Source organism: Euprymna scolopes, chromosome 31 (assembly GCF_053919585.1).
Source record: "Euprymna scolopes isolate OS-2025 chromosome 31, ASM5391958v1, whole genome shotgun sequence".
NCBI lineage: Eukaryota > Metazoa > Mollusca > Cephalopoda > Sepiida > Sepiolidae > Euprymna > Euprymna scolopes.
The window spans coordinates 42,170,109-42,188,137 of NC_136512.1; the positions used below are offsets into that span (position 1 = coordinate 42,170,109).

Below are 18,029 nucleotides of genomic sequence, written 5' to 3' on the forward strand. Positions count from 1 at the left end.
AATAAATTATAAACTTATGTTGTATGCATATTTGTGCATGTTCATAAGAAATACTGAATTCTCTGTAGTATAAGTGAATATTATATTATTTATTAAAATTAAATAAAATAATTAAAAAAAAATTTTTTTTTTTAAAATCAATTTCAACCCCAAAACAAGGCACAGTACCATTTTTATCGGGGACATAAGTTGCAGGGGTATTATGAAGGGAGATAAGTAGCAAGATGTCTGTTCACATTACACTTGAACTTCTGCATGTCAGTACAGTTTCGAAAGCAGAATCTTCAAAAGCAGTTCCAAAGTCTAGCAGAAGTCTGAGGCGAAGTTTGAAAATAAAATCGGCCAAATTAAAACATTGGAAAAAAAACACAAAAAAAACTAACGTAAGGCAAATGGACGATGTTAAATGTAAAAATCGAAAAAACAAAAAAGAAAACAGGAAAACGAACACGTGAAAAATGGCATAAATAAGTCTGTTTCGATATTAAAATTAAAAAAAAATCGGTGGGTACCCGGGTGTTTTTGGGTGTGTGGTCGGGGGTGGATAAGCGAAGTAAAGAAAAAAAAACAGAAAAACGAACGTTACGTGAAAATTGGCTTAAATAACACTGGTTCAATATTTAAATTTAAAAAATCGAAAAAAAAGAAGACATCTCACACCACGATTCGAACCCAAAACGTTTAGATAACAAACCAACACGCTAACCAACTGAGCTAACGCGACGTACATGAAATTTAGTCAGTTTTTCAACTATTTAAACTAAAACAGGTCATGACATCATCTGACTGACGCATGCGTAGAACCGGTCGTCGTCACGAGGACCGTTTTTGTTGCCTCGGGTGGAGTTGTCAAAACCGGAAGTAAAAACCGAGTAGTCTCGGAGTGTGCGTCTTACGGTAAAAAAAAAAGCAAAACAATCTAATTTTAATCGGTCGTTCAGCACATTCATTAGTTTTTTGTGTGTTTGTTTTTTAAGTGAAACGCAAGTAATTTCACGATATCGTTGCGTTGTAATAATAAATTGCAACTCCGAAAGTGTTTGTTTATTTAATAACTTTTTAGTGGGAAGCACTAATAAATAAAGCTCATAGTAGATTCCTCAGTTAGAGTTGTCAAAACTGGAAGTAAAATCTGAGTAGTCCCGCAGTGTCCATTCTACATTCTAATGCAAAAAAGAAAAAAGATAATGTTAATCGGACTGTAAAAAAAAAATTTTTTTTTTTTATGGGAGAAAAGCGAAAGAAAGAAAAAAAAATTTTTTTAAAATGGCCTAAATAACCCTTTACGATTCCAAACCAGTGTTTATTCATACTGTTCCTTGTGGATGCATTTTCAGTGATGTTAAGTGGGAGCAGGAGTAGGAGGAATGTATTAGAGAGAAAAGATTTTACAACTTCCATTGATTCTAACTGATTTTGGCAGTGAACTCTCACCGGAAAAAATATAGGAATGTACGGTTATCAAGTGTAAGGATAATAGGCCTATAGCACACCTCAGATCCTGTGCTGCAGTTTCTGCACATTACATTTGCATGTAATATCTTGATTTTTAATCCTATTAAGGAAAAAATGAGTTCATTTTATTTATATAGAAGAGATATCTACATTAATATATACATTTGGCAAAGAAGGGATTAGTAATAAACATTTTTTCAGTTTTCTTATTTTGTTTTTACTGGAGAGGAGGCACCCATTGGATGCCAGACATTACAATGGGGAGATCTTTTTAAAATTCTAACTGTTCCTTTATGTGCAATTTGAATAAGGAAAAAGGCTGGAGAGTTCATCTGCAGGAGAAATGTTCTATTTTTAAGGAATAGAGAAAGATTCATGTTAGAAGAATGTTCTTAAGAGGCTTCATACACACGTTTGGTTGAAGCAGGCAGAGTTCCTGCATGGTTTGCAAGTATATGTGCATGTTGCAATGATAATAGGAGTCAATGTGTGTGCAGTTGGTTACCTTGTTGAATGTGGGAGTCATCTTGTCGATGCCAGATAACAACGGAAGGTTTACAGGCTAAGAGAGGAATTTTGTGTTGATTTGAGTAATGTGAAGGAGTAAGCTAAAATAAAAGGAAAGCTAATGGTGAGTATGGTTCTTTATAAGCCCTGGTTTATGACCCCTGGTTGCATGAGAGATTGTTTCTGATTGGATAAACCAAAATCAAAGTTGAATGTTTGCACCAATCAAAGCTTAGAAGTCAAGCAAATATTTAAAACTTCATTAATGGTAGCTTGTGGCCACTACTACTGTTGCTACTTGTAGTACTACTGCTACAAATGTTTCCTTTTCTAGTCAGAAGAAAGAAAGATGTTTAATCATGCTACCTCTATATCTTATTAACCAAAAAAGAAAATGAATTTGAAAGAATAAATGTAAGTGCTTATTATTTAAACTGTTAGATATAGAAAAAGATTATTCTATGTTAGAAGGCATCTCTGTTGTCAGAGAACAAAGAAAAAAAAAAAAAAGAAAAACTCCTGTGTACTCCTCTTTCCAGCCTCGCTCTCTTTTATTATCACTTTTATTCACATTTTTCAATTTCTATAATTTTCAAGTTATAAATAGAATAAAATAATTGGCTAAGAGGAAATAATTTTAAAACTATTTGTGGATTCAGTTCCCTTAATTTTACAAATGAAAGAAAATATTTTTGTTTTAACCCATGGGATAGGTAGTTTTGTTGTTGTTTTCATATTAAAAACAACAAATAAATACAAAGCTCATTTTAGTATAAATTTTTATTTTTATAAATATTTTTGGCCAAAGAAGCTGGATTTCAAATAAAGTTGCAGATGAAACATGTATGCATATATGCAGCCAAAAATATTGTTTGTATGAATAACAAAAAACAGTTCTATGTTTTACTGAGCATTATCTAATAAAACACTATAGCTTCATTGGATTAACATCTATGAACCAACGACAATGCAAACACTATAAAGCTCAAATTATACATCCAAGCATAGTTTATTTTTCAGCCAACAAATAAAAACTCTTGTAAAGCACTCACCCCATTTTATTATACATTTTCTAAGGAAGCCAAAAACCTTTAAGATGCTCTTTCGTTGCTGATAGACATTTATTCGGTGTACAGTGTGGGGATAAAGAGGATTTCGCCAAAGTCCAAAAACCACATACACCCGCTGGATGTCCAGAAGTATCCTTTCAACAATGCAAAATCCAATAGTGATGTATCCGAGAGAATACCAGGCAAGCTCTGTGCTGAGATTGTAGCCAAAGTAGCAGAGCAAACCAGATTCGACAACGACACAAACAGTGATAAAGGTATGGTAGATGACTTCACGATAACCCCACGTCCACATGAAACCCTGGCAGTAACTGCTACTGGTGCGGCCTGAGGAAACAACCATGATCTTGTCCTTCATGAGAGTGACCTTGTTACGTGGTGAAGAAATTAAATGTTGTACTAGTTGGGAACCAAGACCACCCAAATCTAGACTGAGTAGGTAACCAAAGCCTGCAGCAATGATTATTGACCCCAACATGAGTGGCATGTAAAAGACAACCATGTAGACACAGACAGATAGAAACAGCATGAGACACGACCTGTAGAAAGAAAAGAAAAAAAGGATTGTTTAACTCTCTACTGATATGGCAAAACATTTAAATAGTGTTAGTACTTTGGGTTAGGTAATAACTCCCCGCCCCCTCCCAGCAAACTGCTACTATTTTAGTCAATACCACTCATTCAGAATAGGGACCTACAGCAAATACTTACAATATACAATGGCTGTTAAGAGAAAATCATTTACAAGTGGTATCAAAAATGGATTGTTAACAATGACCTTCTAAAAGAGGAAACCGTTAACAATGACCTAGCAGAATGAATTATTAACAACAATCTTCTAAAAGGATTCACAATAGTTGTCTTAGCATTACAAGTATATGCTGTATTTTTGTGGACATCGGCAATATTACATACCTAATGTGTTTCAATTAGTCATATCTTTTTTATTTGTTGGTCAATTTTTAAAAGAATTACATTGATGAAAAGGGAATAGGATAAGCATTCCAATGATGTTAATTTTTTTTTTTATGCGTTCAATGTTTTTATGCTCCAAGTTAAAAAAAAAAAAAAAAAAAAAAAAAAAAAAAACGGTCAAAAATGACGACAGCAAAAAGGGAAATTATTTTTTCAATGTTTACATTTCATACGTTATGTTTGGATACACATGCGCGGGTCAAATTTGATTGGATATGGCTGAAATTTTACAGGCTATATAAAAATAGAAGTCCATCTCTACTGGACTTTGATTTATATTTTTACAACCACAGGAAGCTAAGTTGATGAAAAATATTTCAAAATTGATAAGATAACTCAGCATATATCATCCATTTTCATATAGATGATAGTTTCAGAATTATTTTGATGTATAATATGTAAATATTTGATAATTATTAGTTGTGCGGAAATATCTTTAAAATTTTATCTTTTATAGAAATTCAAATCCGCTTAATGGAAAAACGGCTTGCTAAGCGCTAATGTGCCGACCAGCGCTGAGCTGACTCAAGTCAGTGCATTAACGAGTTCCGTTTGTATTTTCTTAAAAATAGAAAACTGTTTTTCTGCGTTCGTTTTACTAGACTAGTCATTTTTTATTCTGAGTTTGTCAATTTAAAAAAAATTATTTTCAAATTTTTCAAATTTGATTTCCAAATAATACTATTTTGTTGTTTTGAACGTTTTTAGTACACATGCACTAAAAGCGTTAAAAACCAACAAAATGTACAAAGTGCATGCGTTTCTGTTATCATACTATTTATAACTTCTTACTTATACTTCAGGTAGAATTGTATTTTTTAGTGATAAAAAAACAAAAACAAAAAACAAAACAAATATAACAAATAAAAGTACTTGTGCAGTTGTGCACTTATGCTACCATGCTGAAATAATGCATTATTATTTAGAAACCCATTCTTAACATGGGGAGGAAAGGGTGTTTTGTTAACTATTCTGTACTTTCACCTAACAATTAAATTAAAAAAAAAAGAAGATATTGTGAAACTGGAATTTAACTTGAAAATATTATTTGAAAAATAGCACGGTAACATAAGTGCATAAGCACACAAATAAATATTACCAAAGGCAAGATAAGTTACTCTTCTACCTAGTTGGATAAGTTTTTAGTGTATTTATTTCATGTAAGTTGTTTGTTTATTTTGAAAATTAGTGTCGAGCTTTACACAAGCACTGCATAAATGTCCTTGTGACATTTATTGGGTGGGTTTCTAATAGTATTTTGTATCATTTTTTTTTAATTTTTAACTCATTGTCAAGACCATTTTTTCAAATCTGTAAAACAAACCTTTTAACTGAGGATATCTAAATAATAATAACAACAATAATAATAATAACTAGGCGGTTCTGATAAAGAATTTTATTGTGATGCATTTTGTAAATTTTTACCTTGTTTCCACCTTAACATTTTTCTTTAAAATGACCACCTCTCAAGGTTTTCGGGTATGCTGAAAACGAATATCGCATTTAAATTTTCCGCAAATAAGTAGCTTTCTGGATATTAAGCAATGTTATTTCTTATGTTATTGCTGGTGGCCATCTTGGTACGCGTGTTTGCGCATAGTTTCTAGGGGTTGTGTTTGCGCGCTCGTGCATACCAAGATGTCCACCAGCAATAACATAAGAAATGACATTACTTAATATCCGGAAAACTACTTATTTGCAGAAAATTTAAATGCGATATTCGTTTTCAGCATACCCTAAAACCTATAAAAGTAATTATTTTAAATGTTAAGGTGGAAACAAGGTAAAAAATTACCGTTTTATTTCTTTGTCTACATAGTTGAATTTTCAGTTAAAACAACAGAATAGAAAAATTACCATCAACTGGTGAATATATAGTTGTTGCTTATCAGGATTCCTGGTAACTTGATACTGTGAAAGCTACATCAAGGATTCATGTAGAGTATAATTTATGGTTGTATCTCAGAAAATAGGGGTATATTTTGTGCCAGATAGAGAGGATTTATAAAATTGAAAATTGGACTGGTCCCAAAATGCATAAGTTCTGGTCAACTATGGAAATTTCCATCTTTTACAGAAATCCAAAATCTATATGAAAAATTTTCTTCAATTTATTTCTGAGATTAATTCATACCTACCAAATTTTTTTTTCTTTGAGTGGAGTAGTAAATACCGGCCATGAATGCGCTTTAAGCTCTCCTTTGGTAGGGAGGCAGGAAAATACCTACTCTCAATAAAGCTATATTTAAATACCAGTATAATACTTAGTTTTGTTCATGAATAGACACCCACTGTATGATACCATGCACCAGTTTAAAAAAAAATTGAAATTTGTACATCTAAATTTTATGATTCATGGCTTATGGTAAAGAGATACTATTGACATAATCAGAAATAACACACAATTTTACATAAGAGTTTCATGAGAATAGCTTGAAAAATAAATAAATGGTGGCGAAATTATCGGATTTCTTGAAATGTTGAGGTCTGTAATTTAGCCCACTTTTTCTAAAGAAAAATGTCCACGAAACAGCATAAATTCTGGCACTTAAAATTCTCATAACTTTTGAACTCCTCATGGTATTTGCATAATTCAAACGGTTTTAAGCATCTTTTACATAGCTCTTTTTATGCAAGTTGATAAAATAACGATCATCTAAAAAGAAAAAAAAATCAACTTGTAATGATAGTTGTCTTAAATGAATAGCTTACAAAAATTTATTGACAAAAATATAACACATCCCAAAAATGATAATGTAGAACATAACTTCAATTGTTTGATATGCTTTAAAACCAATAAAACTGACTTTGAAGCAAATCAAACAATTTCAAATTATACTCTACAATATTCAGTCATTTTCGGAATATCTTACTAGTGATAGTACAATTTAAAAATTTTCCCCATTCCAATACAATTACCGATTCAGATGCTTTTACAATCTATATATTTAGCTATAATTTTTTTTTTTAATCTTATGATTCCCTTAAAAATCAATGTTATATGTGCATATACTCTCACACACATTAAGTGTCATGGTGGGGTGAAGTATGATTTATAGATTTTAATTTCACTGGTAGTTTAAAATCAATAAATATTTATTTTATCATTAGTACCAGCAACGGGGAATTAACTTTTAAACAAAAGCAGGCAAAAATAAGACAAAAACAAAAGAATTGTTTTTGGTATTAGACAATAGGCACAAATGTTTTGAATTCCAAATTCCGATTAATCATCCTAACATATCTTACCTCATTTTGGATGCCATGGGTGAACCGCCAAAGAGAAAGACATGTATTTGTTCAATAAGCCACAAAAAGCCGACATCAATTGGTGGAAGGATACCTAAAGTCCAACAGAAAGGTAGGCAGGCCATCACACCATGCAGTACTTGGTTAGCTATGAGCAGGTTGGGAGAAATGGGACAATGCCTGAAAAGAAATAACCAACAATTGAAACCCTTTTTTTATTTAATTTTTTCTTATAAGATTGAAGCTACCAATCTCTATACTATTAAAAAACTATAGTGTTTTAAGAGTTTGTTGGTCCATATAAAATCATGTGATTGGTTGACAAAAAAAAATAAAATAAAATAAATAATAGGCAGAGAGTACACATCAATATGGTGGTAGTTTTTCAAGTTTGAATTTCACATAAATCTTGAGGACTTTTTTTTCTTAATTGGATCCATGTTTTATAAATTTAAAGAAATTAGCATAAAATAACACATAAAAATATTTTTTTAAAAGTGACCTTTTCTTTTTGCTAATCTGCAAAAACTAGGCAAAAGGTATTGAACTCTAATTTCCTCAAAGTAATATTTTTTTCATTAAAACACAATTTTTACTGTTTTTTGTCAATAAAAACAATACGTAAATATATTTATTGTAATTACTTGATCTTTCACACAAATACCAAGTAGCATATTTTTCTATGAAATTTTACAAACAATCTTTTTTGTATAAAGCTAGCCAAAGATGGAAGTTGACATACCCAGGTACTGCACAAATAGCACTCAAATAGAGGATATAGACTACTTTAATAAAAGAAAAAGTTAAAGTTTCTTGTGTACTTATGTTTTTATTACAAGTATCCCTCCTTCCTCCCAAATGTCATGTACCAATTATGTGGGCAGATTTATCATAAGTGACTACACTTTTATTTTAAATAAGCAGATTCGATTTTAATTTTATATACCAATACATTCTTCATAGAAAGGAAAAAGAAAAACACAAAAAACGAGCACCCTTTCCATACCTAGAAACGGGCAAACTTTTGGCAAATAGTTAATTTTGGAGGAAAAGATTCTATTTATCTCTGCCAAATCTTCATCAGCATCATTTGTTTGTGAGTATGATAGTTATGATGGTTATCTATATATTAATACGATAGTGTGTGTGTTATTTTCTGTCTCACGCTTACATCTGGGTCGTTTAATTGTTATGTACTTCCATTTCTTGTCATAAATAATTTTACCATGAATTCTTCATAAGTTTTGGTTTCAATTTCGATTATAGCTAATGGCACTCCAATAATCTATTTTTTAAAAATAATTTTATCAAAAATTCTTCATAATTTTGGTTTCGGTTATAGCTGAAAAAAACTGAAGTTTATATTCATTCATAAGTTTGGGATTCGGTTTTGATCCAAGCTGATGAACCCAAGTCCTATAGATATATATTTATCTCTGAAATCGCAACTTTATAATATATAAAAATCGATAGAACATTAACTCTATAATAATATATATAAAATCTGCAAGAATTAAAATATATTTAAGCGTATTTTATGACCTGGCTATGCGGGGCATCCTTGCTAGGGCCTTTTGGTCAAGATCAAAGTGTAGTATCTGTTCTTCAGATGCTGCACTTCATTTTCTTGTTCTCTTTCGGTGGAGGAGAAATCCTTCACGACTGAGACAATTTTTATTTTTGTACCTTTTCTCCACGTTAAAAAACGACCCTGGTGTCTAACTGTCCCGTGGGGAGGCATAGTAAATAGGTACAATAATATCAGAGCATCTCCATTTATGCTGAATATTTACAGAATGCCAACATCAATATATTACATATGAATCAGTCCCCTGTGGAATTTCCACAGGTCCCGCTAGTGAGCCACTAATTAAACAAGATTCCTTGAATTTCAATTTCTTCTTTTACATCCTTTAAGCTTAAGCATTAAATTTTAGTGATATCTAGAATAAAATTCATGTAATTGATTTTTATCAAAATTAGAATAAGGTTTGTAAGCATAAGGCTGAGTATCATAATCCGATTTTCAGTTTGTAGCAGAAATAAAAGTGGTGCAAAACTGTTCAGGGGAATCAATTTTACCCGTCCTGGGAGAGGTATTTTTTTAAATCTCTGTATTCATAAAGTATGTGTGCATATACACGATAATGTTTAGATCATTATGAATTTTTTAAAAATATATAAAATGGTATTTTTTAAAAACTTTACCATTTAGGAGGTGTGCCCATCTAACTCACACAACTCCCAAAAATCTTAGACAAAAAATTTAATAGAGAAAAAGAATTTCTTTACATCAAATTTGGAGTCATATGAAGCAATACATTTTGAAAAGAATCAGTGTACATGTATGAGCATCAAAATTATGTGCTTGGTAAAATCCTAAACTGTTGAACTTATGAAATATGTATTTTAGGAAACAGGGTCAGTAACATGGGCACATTATTTTTGTAAACTTTAACATTTAGGAGAATGCCACCTATACTGTATCCTGCAAAAAGAACAAAACAAAATAACTAAAAAAAAAAAACATTGAAATTTAAAACTAATGCTGTATTTATTGTTTATATACAAGTTAATATTTCAAAATCACTGCATGGTATGAATTAAACAGAAACTTGGAGTCACAGTTGGCCTTAAAAGTTACAACATATTCATCATATTTAATGAATCTGTGCACTTGTCCAATCTAACATGTACCTGCAAGTTTATGCATTATTTGAATCAGTCAAACTTCTGTTTTCATCTTAGATGCTATTCAAACGCAAGGTTCCACATGTAACCGCTGACCTTCTACAGGTACTTGTTGTCAAACTTGGGAATCTGTACAGAATTTCTAATTGAACACTTTATTTAATTCATGCGGCAGTTCTGTCAGTCATGACCAAGTAAAAGTCTTAAGTAATTATTTAATTGTATTCTTAGTATCGTTCACACTGATGATTGAACTTTCAACCTCAAAAAGACAGTAACTTAGAACTGATCATTACTTAGCACGTATATCTGTTATCACATACGTCCTCGTAAACAATTTTAGGAGCCTTACTTATTCTTGTTTTACTACTTACCACTATATATTATATATATGTAACCACTATATATATATATATATATATATATATATATATATATATATATGTTATATATATATATATGTATGTAATTTTAATTTTTACAATGTTTTTTTAAAAATAATTATTTAAGGATTTCGTTTTCATACAACCATAACTATGATGGGGATCTGTTATTTTTGTTAAAGTTGGAAATATTTATAAATTTTCAGCTACAGGTAAATAGCTTCACTGCCATGTAGATGCCTAGGGAAAGCGAAAGGTTAAGCGAGTACCCTCCCCCCCAATGGTTTGGAGTTCCAATAGGTAAATTGTGAAGCACTGCAACACCTTTCCTGAAGCAGCATGCTGGTCCTAACCATATTGGCTTACCTTTCTGTCGGACTTTGCAACAATAACTGGGCAAACCTACATCTCCTTATAACCTGCCCAACCCTGCATCCAGAGAGTGAATTCCATCTTCAAACAGTATAGCCACAGCAGATGCTGCAGTGCACCAGGCTAGATGCAAAATGCCATTGTCTTGTTAGACAGAAGATTGCCATAAAAATAATTCTAATTGGTTATTATAATTAATATTATAGTTTCATGCAAGTTGTATGAAATATAACACAAGAGCATAAGTCATAAAACTGGATATCTCCACCTAACAATGAAAATTGAGATATCATCAAAAAGTCAAACTTAACCAAATTTTTCAAAGTCAATGTCATAAGATGCAGTGCTTCATTTGTTATGTTACAATATGAACCAAGTAGCTAGTTTCTACAATGAATAGAACCAAAGTTATCTCCAAAAGTCTTAGCTTTTCTGTAATCTTTACCTTTGCCCTAGATACCTTAAAGTTAAGTCAGTTCTAAGTTAGATTATGATGGATATTTTAACCAAGTTTGGTGACGATTAGTCAAGTGATGTGAATGCTAGGTTGTAGGAAACAAGCAAAACAAAATTTGACCAAATATAACCTCCTTGACAGAGGTAACAATAACACAAAAAGCATAAACAGGAAAAATGAAATTTTGGCACTTACCTTTGAAATGCATCGACAAACACACATATCAGTACGTAAAGGGGTCGCATGAGATGTGACAGTTCATATGTATCCATTGTTCTAAAGGTAGCAGGTTCAGGAGGGGCAATAGTGGTTAGAGAATATTGAGCAACGCAGATAGAAAACCAACCGAAAAGAAAGAGAAGTACAGCTGCAATGTTGCTGTTGTACAAACCTTTCAAGTTGGATACTGGGAGAAGGGAAAGCAGGGCTGCCCCACACATGAGGCCCGATACCATAGCATGAATCATGATGTTAAGCTTGTATTTTTTGGCTGGAATGACGAATGCCAGCGTCTCAGGGGCACAACAAGAGGTGAATTCCACCTCATCGTCCTCTGATAGGGCGCAATGCTTCTTGGTGATAACCATGTCATCGTTTGTCTTGTTTGTTTGTTGACAAACAGTTGACAGTACCTGTACACAAATGACAAATAAGCACATGGCAGCACCGTAGATGTAGGATGCTACCTCAGATTGAAGGAGATCAACCTCTACGAATATTGTGAAGAAGCCACCAAGCAAACCAGGAAAGAGGAAGAGCAAAATCTGGGTGAGATAGACGTACAGTGGTGCATCGTAACCCAGCTTCATCTTGGGTCCACCAAGGATGGTCTGCGGCAGGCGCTTCAGGAAAAAATCCTGCTTGTACTCGTTTAATAAAGGGATACCAGAACCCATTTTGATTTTTGTTTTTATTATTAAAACAAAACAAAAATATTTTCTATAAATAGTCAGAACAGAACGATTAGAGAGCAGAGGTGAGGGTCGAGAGGAAGCAGGTTTGGTATTGGACATACATTTTCCATTTTTATTTTCTTAATGCATACCTACCATGAGATTTACCGAGTACATTTCTAGTTTCTTCCTTCAAGTTCATTTATATCACACATAAACAATTCTAGCGGCTTTCTAGAAGGTTTCATTTTATAGAATTAAAAACAATAAAAACTAAAATAAGACAAAAAAATTAATTAAGAAAAGTAATTCATTAAAAATATATATTGTCGATTATTTTATAATTCATCTATTTCTTCAGATCTTTTCACAATAATGGTTCACAGAAAAGTTTCAAAATTATGCATGACAAGGATACCTCTTCAAGGATGCATGCAATCCCCTCTACTGTGATGCGTTTCTATTTTATCAAAATTATACACGATTATGTTGATTATGAAATTTTTATCCATTTTTAAATCTCACGGGTGTCTAATATCACAAAGTTTTCCGTGCAAATGTTCAGTCGTGCAAGTTCCATCTTCACACAATTTCCACCATATTTATGTTATCTTTTACTTATTAATGCTTTTAAAAAGGCGACCTAATATTTTTAACCTGTTCTAGAATAGGTATTCCATCTACACACAAAGTACATCCACTTGTTTTCATTTTATATGATCGTTTACAAAATATATTTAAATAAGGAAGTTTAAGAATGTTTTAGAAGTTGGAATGGTTAGATCTTTCGGTCAGAAAATAAGCGTAAAATGTTTATATATAGACTTATTTTTGTTGTATATGTGTGCGTGTTGATAGATTTACATATTTTTGTTTTGTGTTAATTTTTATTTTGTCTAATTGAAAAACCAGAGAGAAGGCGTTGAGAAGGAAAGGCTAAATAGAAATAATGAACCGGAATGTAAATATTTAGAAGCATTAAGAAGCTCAGCGGTATGTCTACACTTCAAATGAGGAAGAGATCTAAGGAAATAGAATGAAAAACAAAGAGCTATTTTATGGGGGAGGGGGTAGTGGAAATACAGGATAAACGGGGGGGGGGGAGCAGGGTTAAGAAAGGAATGTCAGGCTGCTTCCTCTGCTGTCGAAGTACACAGGAAGCAAATCAGGACATCTGCCAGTCCATGGTCATATGACATCTGTATCAAGCATGATGGCGGACTTTCTGGAGTGTAGAGAGAAACAAGAGTTATCCCTCGACTTGATCCGGGAAAGTAGAACCAAATTGAACATCACTGGTGCAGAAAATGGAACGGGTGCATAGAAAGTTCATAAGGGACAGGGAGTGTGAAGAAAAAGAAAGGGGAGGGGGCCTCGCAAGTGTCAGTAATGGAGTCTGCTGTCAAAAGTTTTAGGTAGCAGATCAGGAGATGAAACTATTGCTCAGCAATCTGAAAGAAAGAAAAAAAAAAACAATGTATTTTTGACAATTTAAATCATTCCCAAATCATATTCCAAATAAACAGTATATACAAAAGGTACTATTTTACTTCACACAGTGAGACAAATTGTTTTCAAAACACTGAATCATCTTAAAATCAGTTTTGTAAGTACCCAGAAAAACAAATGCACAACAATGTTCAAAAAAGTTCAATTACCACCAAAACAATGCAAAAATCACAAGAATAGATTAATTGTAAAATACCTTGGTAAATTGATAAATTAATAACACATCATCATCAAGGCAAAAGAAAATATTTACAAGATATTAAATACATAAGGTTGCAATTTATTGGCTTGTTTATTAGTCTCTGTTCAAACAGAAACTAATAAACAAGGATGTGATTGCAATTGGCGAGTAGAGATTATAGTTGCAATTAACCTAATGATTCTCCTTGGAAATAAGACACAAACGTTTTTTGTGTAGCTTACTTGCCACTATATATATATATATATATATATATATATATATATATATATATATATATATATATACTAGCAGTATTACCCGGACTTGCTCGGGGGTTGCTCTGACGCCTTTTTTATGCTTATTTTGATCTGTATCTTTGGTAATTCCAATATTTTCTTTTTTTCCTATTTTTTTCTAATCCTAAAATTATTTTAGTAAATTTCAGTTATATTGAAACCTTAATGATCAACATATCCCCTACACAGTGGATGCAACGTGTTAGCAACAATCCAATTTCTCTGATTTGTCCCCCTTAGCGCTATTCTTCCAGCTCAAAACCAACTACCTTGGCGAGGTTTTGGAGGCCATGATTTCTTGTACTGTATGTGAAAGAAACCACAGGATTAACATCAACTATCTATTCGTTGCAAGAATTTATGTGGTTGTTGCTGTATAATTCTACAATTAGTCAATTGTGTCAAAAAATTCTTATCTTATGTTGCTGGGCATACTACTTGTGCTTGGTTGTTGGGGCCTATGTTTTGTTAAACCGACATAAGAAACATCTGAATCACATTTTCACTAAATATGTGTGTAGACTGTTTTGCAATTTCTTCAGGATCAGTTGCTTGTTCAATGGACGTTTAAAAACAGAAACATAATTTACTTTTACACTGATAAAAAACATGTAAATTTTCAAGTCCTATAAAATTCTTTGCAGTTAATGAAAAAAAAAAAATTAAGTGTGGAGTTTTAAAAGAAAAAAAAACAAAAAAAAAAACATGCTATCAACTTTCCCACAGGAGAATTTTCACGGCCTGTTGTTCTATCATTGTTGCTAAGCGACGACATGGAAAAAATGGCTTTACCGATGGTAGATAAATTAAAATAACAGTTTTGATTATCAGTAATTATCGGGGGTAATCTGAGACAAAACTTAACTAAGATCACTCCCAGACTTATACACTAAAGTTCTGTAAATTTTAAAGAAAATCTGTTCAGTCGTTTTGGAGTCTATAAGGAATGAACTCACACACAGAGAAAAAGTTGCATTTATGCAATTGTAGAGATTATATATATGAGATATATACATGTACTAGCAGTCCTATCTGGCATTGGCCAGGGGCATAAAAAAAACAAAATAAAAGTGTTAAAACATGCGTGTAAAACTTTTTCTACATCCTGCTCCATTCCTCTTTCACCTCTGCATATATTCCTCTCTTGTTTTAATGTATTGAAAATACTGCAATTCACCTGAGCTTTCAGTTTTAAAATTATTGCTTCCCCATCCACTTCCTCAAAATATGAAATCTATATTTGTCTTAATTTATTCCCAGGCAATACAGAGCTTCTTATTTTTCCCCTTCACCGTAATCTATATAATTATAAAACTCTAATGACCTTGTAACAAGTGATGTAACCCACTTTCCAGTTTATGACATCCGGTTGTGCATGCACGCATAAACATTAACCCATAACAACGTAAACAAATAAACACAAATCGCTTCTTTTGCAGATTTTGACCTGCACACTGAAATATTAACGTTATCATTTCGAAATTATTATTTAACATGAGAAGAGTGGGGGTGCTTTGCAACTATTCTTTATTACAACTATACTGTCGCTATTTTTTTTACAACTAAACAACTTTAACCGGTTGACAAACATAAGAATAATTGTAGTAAAGCCAAGACTACTACTACTACTACTACTACTACTCTCTATCCGTCTCTTTTCCTTCCTTCTTTTTTATTTTTTGTTTGCATTTCTAGATACAAAATAGTTGTGTGGGAACGGTGTTTTGTTATCGCATTTACTAATCTGTTTCAATATTAGTTTTATTTTATTTATTTAGGTTTTATTTTTTTGCTTCAGGTTTTATTAATTTTTTTTTTTTAGATTTTAAGTTTCTATAACTTGGTTGAAGGATTCCAATATGGGGTTTTCATTCTTATATTTCTCATCGGTATGTTCATGTGCGTTTTTGCTGCTAAATGACTTTTGTCGGCGTTCAATTCATAGGAAAATCATGTTTAATTTTCGATTTTTGAGCGATTATTTGGAAAAATAGGTAACTTTACATGAATATGGAGGATTTTTTTTTCATGTTTGAGTGATCCGTCCGTGATTTTTCATTTTAATATACTTTCATAGAAGTGTTTCTGTTATGTAAAAAAAAAAAACCTATTTTCTTTACGTCACAAGTGTCACGCTCATACATGAATTCCATAGCTAATATAACATACTGACCCAACGGGTCATGGGTAGTCTAGTAATATAATAAAATCTATATTTATTTTTTTCTCCCAGGCAACGCTGAGTTTTACGTTCTTCTACATCAAGCGTATACCACATTGAAAGGGTACTACTGTATTTAAGATATTAAAGACTACTTCATCTAGAATATTGAACACCAACTAGAATACCTGTTTTGCTATACATTAGTATAATAAAATACAGCGACAATCATTCCCTCTGGAAACACGACATTTAAAAACACCTGCATTTAAAAACATGTAGGATCGATTTATCTATGATATTCAGCACTTTGGATTAACATCCTACTTAATACTGTATTATTGCTATTATGACTCCCAAGCAACGGTGTTTAAACACACCTGCTCTATTCAAGATATTAGCACTTTCGGATTATTATATACGATTTAGCAAATGTAAAACTGTAATACCATATTTAGTGCTCCTGTTTAGAGCATTACTGAAACCACCCAAATAAAATTAAGGATGCCTCCAGAGCACTATTAATACCACCCTTCCATAGTTTTTTGCTCTATTCCTCCTTCCTACTCCATTGTTTGAAGAAAAATGTACACCCCCATTTACATCATATTGTTTAGATGTATGACCATCGAGGACAACCTGGATTCTTCTCTTATTTAAGAAAGATTCAATTATGTTAAGTATTCGTCCAGTGATACCGTAAGATCTGATTTTCCTGAGAAACCATCGTGCCACATCCTGTCAAAAGCCTTAGATATATCTAGGGCTACCACTCTACCCTCACCTGCTTTGTCCAGTGTATAGTATATACATTCAGAGATTACAGTTAGGATATCTGCTGTGGAACGGGCTTATCTAAATCCATATTGTTGATCAGTCAGAAGTTTAGGAGCTGTAAGGTGATGAACTAGAGCTTGGTTAATTATGGACTCAAATATTTTGGCGAAAAGTGGGAAGACGGTGAAGAGCTAGGGATACCTGATAAAACATTTTCTCCTGAATCCCTCAAATTTTCAGGAATAGAGCCCAATAGATATGGAGTATAAATTGGAAGGTACTGCACTACTCTGTTTATAAGCTGTGTATGTATCTCCAAAATGCAAGCCATAAAAATTATGCAAACCATTGCAAAGTAAAAGACTAAATGTCTAGGTTTGTAGAAAGACTGAATGTAGCTGTTGTGTATTGCACTACTACAGCATCAGTAAAAATAAATGATAAAATTAATATGTTAAGAATATAACATCTATTACTAATAAAGATTTTGTACCTGTTTGAAGCTGGAACTATACTTCTACTACTGATCTTATTTATTACTAATAGAGGTTTGTATTTGTGTCTGAAGCCAAAACTATTATTACTATTTTTTAATGCTCAATTAAGTTTACTATACTATTTCAGACTAACATACTATATTTCAGTGCCATGGTCATGAGACCATCCTACTAGGCATTACCTCCTCATTGAGGGAGAGAGTATCATATATCAACAAAAAAATTGTCACAATCGACTGTTCATAAGCAAATTCAATGCTTACATCTACAATCTAAAGGGCAAACATCTGTATGTATGCATGTATAAACATCTATAAAGTTGGTATATATATTAAGGCAATCATGAAGGGAAGACGTATTCCTTCGGAATTCATTTTATATAAAGAAAAAATAAAAAGACCGAGGAGAAAAGGAAAATGGATAGCGACTAAAAAATAAAAGTAGGGAAATAGAAAAAAAAAAAAAAATCAAAACGAGTCAATTGAGATGTTTCGCCCTCACTCATCAAAATGGGAATCGAGGGATTTAATTTTTAGTAATTTGTTTTCCTTAATGA

General features: G+C 32.2%; 1 protein-coding gene across 2 annotated transcripts in view; it reads right to left on the reverse strand.

Moving 5' to 3' along the window:
- The window catches only part of LOC145255713 (pecanex-like protein 4), a 120,809-nt gene that overhangs the window by 29,228 nt on the left and 73,552 nt on the right, over nt 1-18,029 (reverse strand). For both annotated transcript variants that reach the window (XM_080114305.1, XM_080114306.1), the window contains exons 2-4: nt 11,355-13,503; nt 7,257-7,436; nt 3,015-3,571 (exon numbers count right to left, since the gene is read on the reverse strand). In XM_080114305.1, the coding sequence (XP_079970431.1) occupies nt 3,015-3,571; nt 7,257-7,436; nt 11,355-12,172 (1,555 nt within the window). In that variant the 5' untranslated portion in view covers nt 12,173-13,503. The remainder of the gene's footprint in view (nt 1-3,014; nt 3,572-7,256; nt 7,437-11,354; nt 13,504-18,029) is intronic.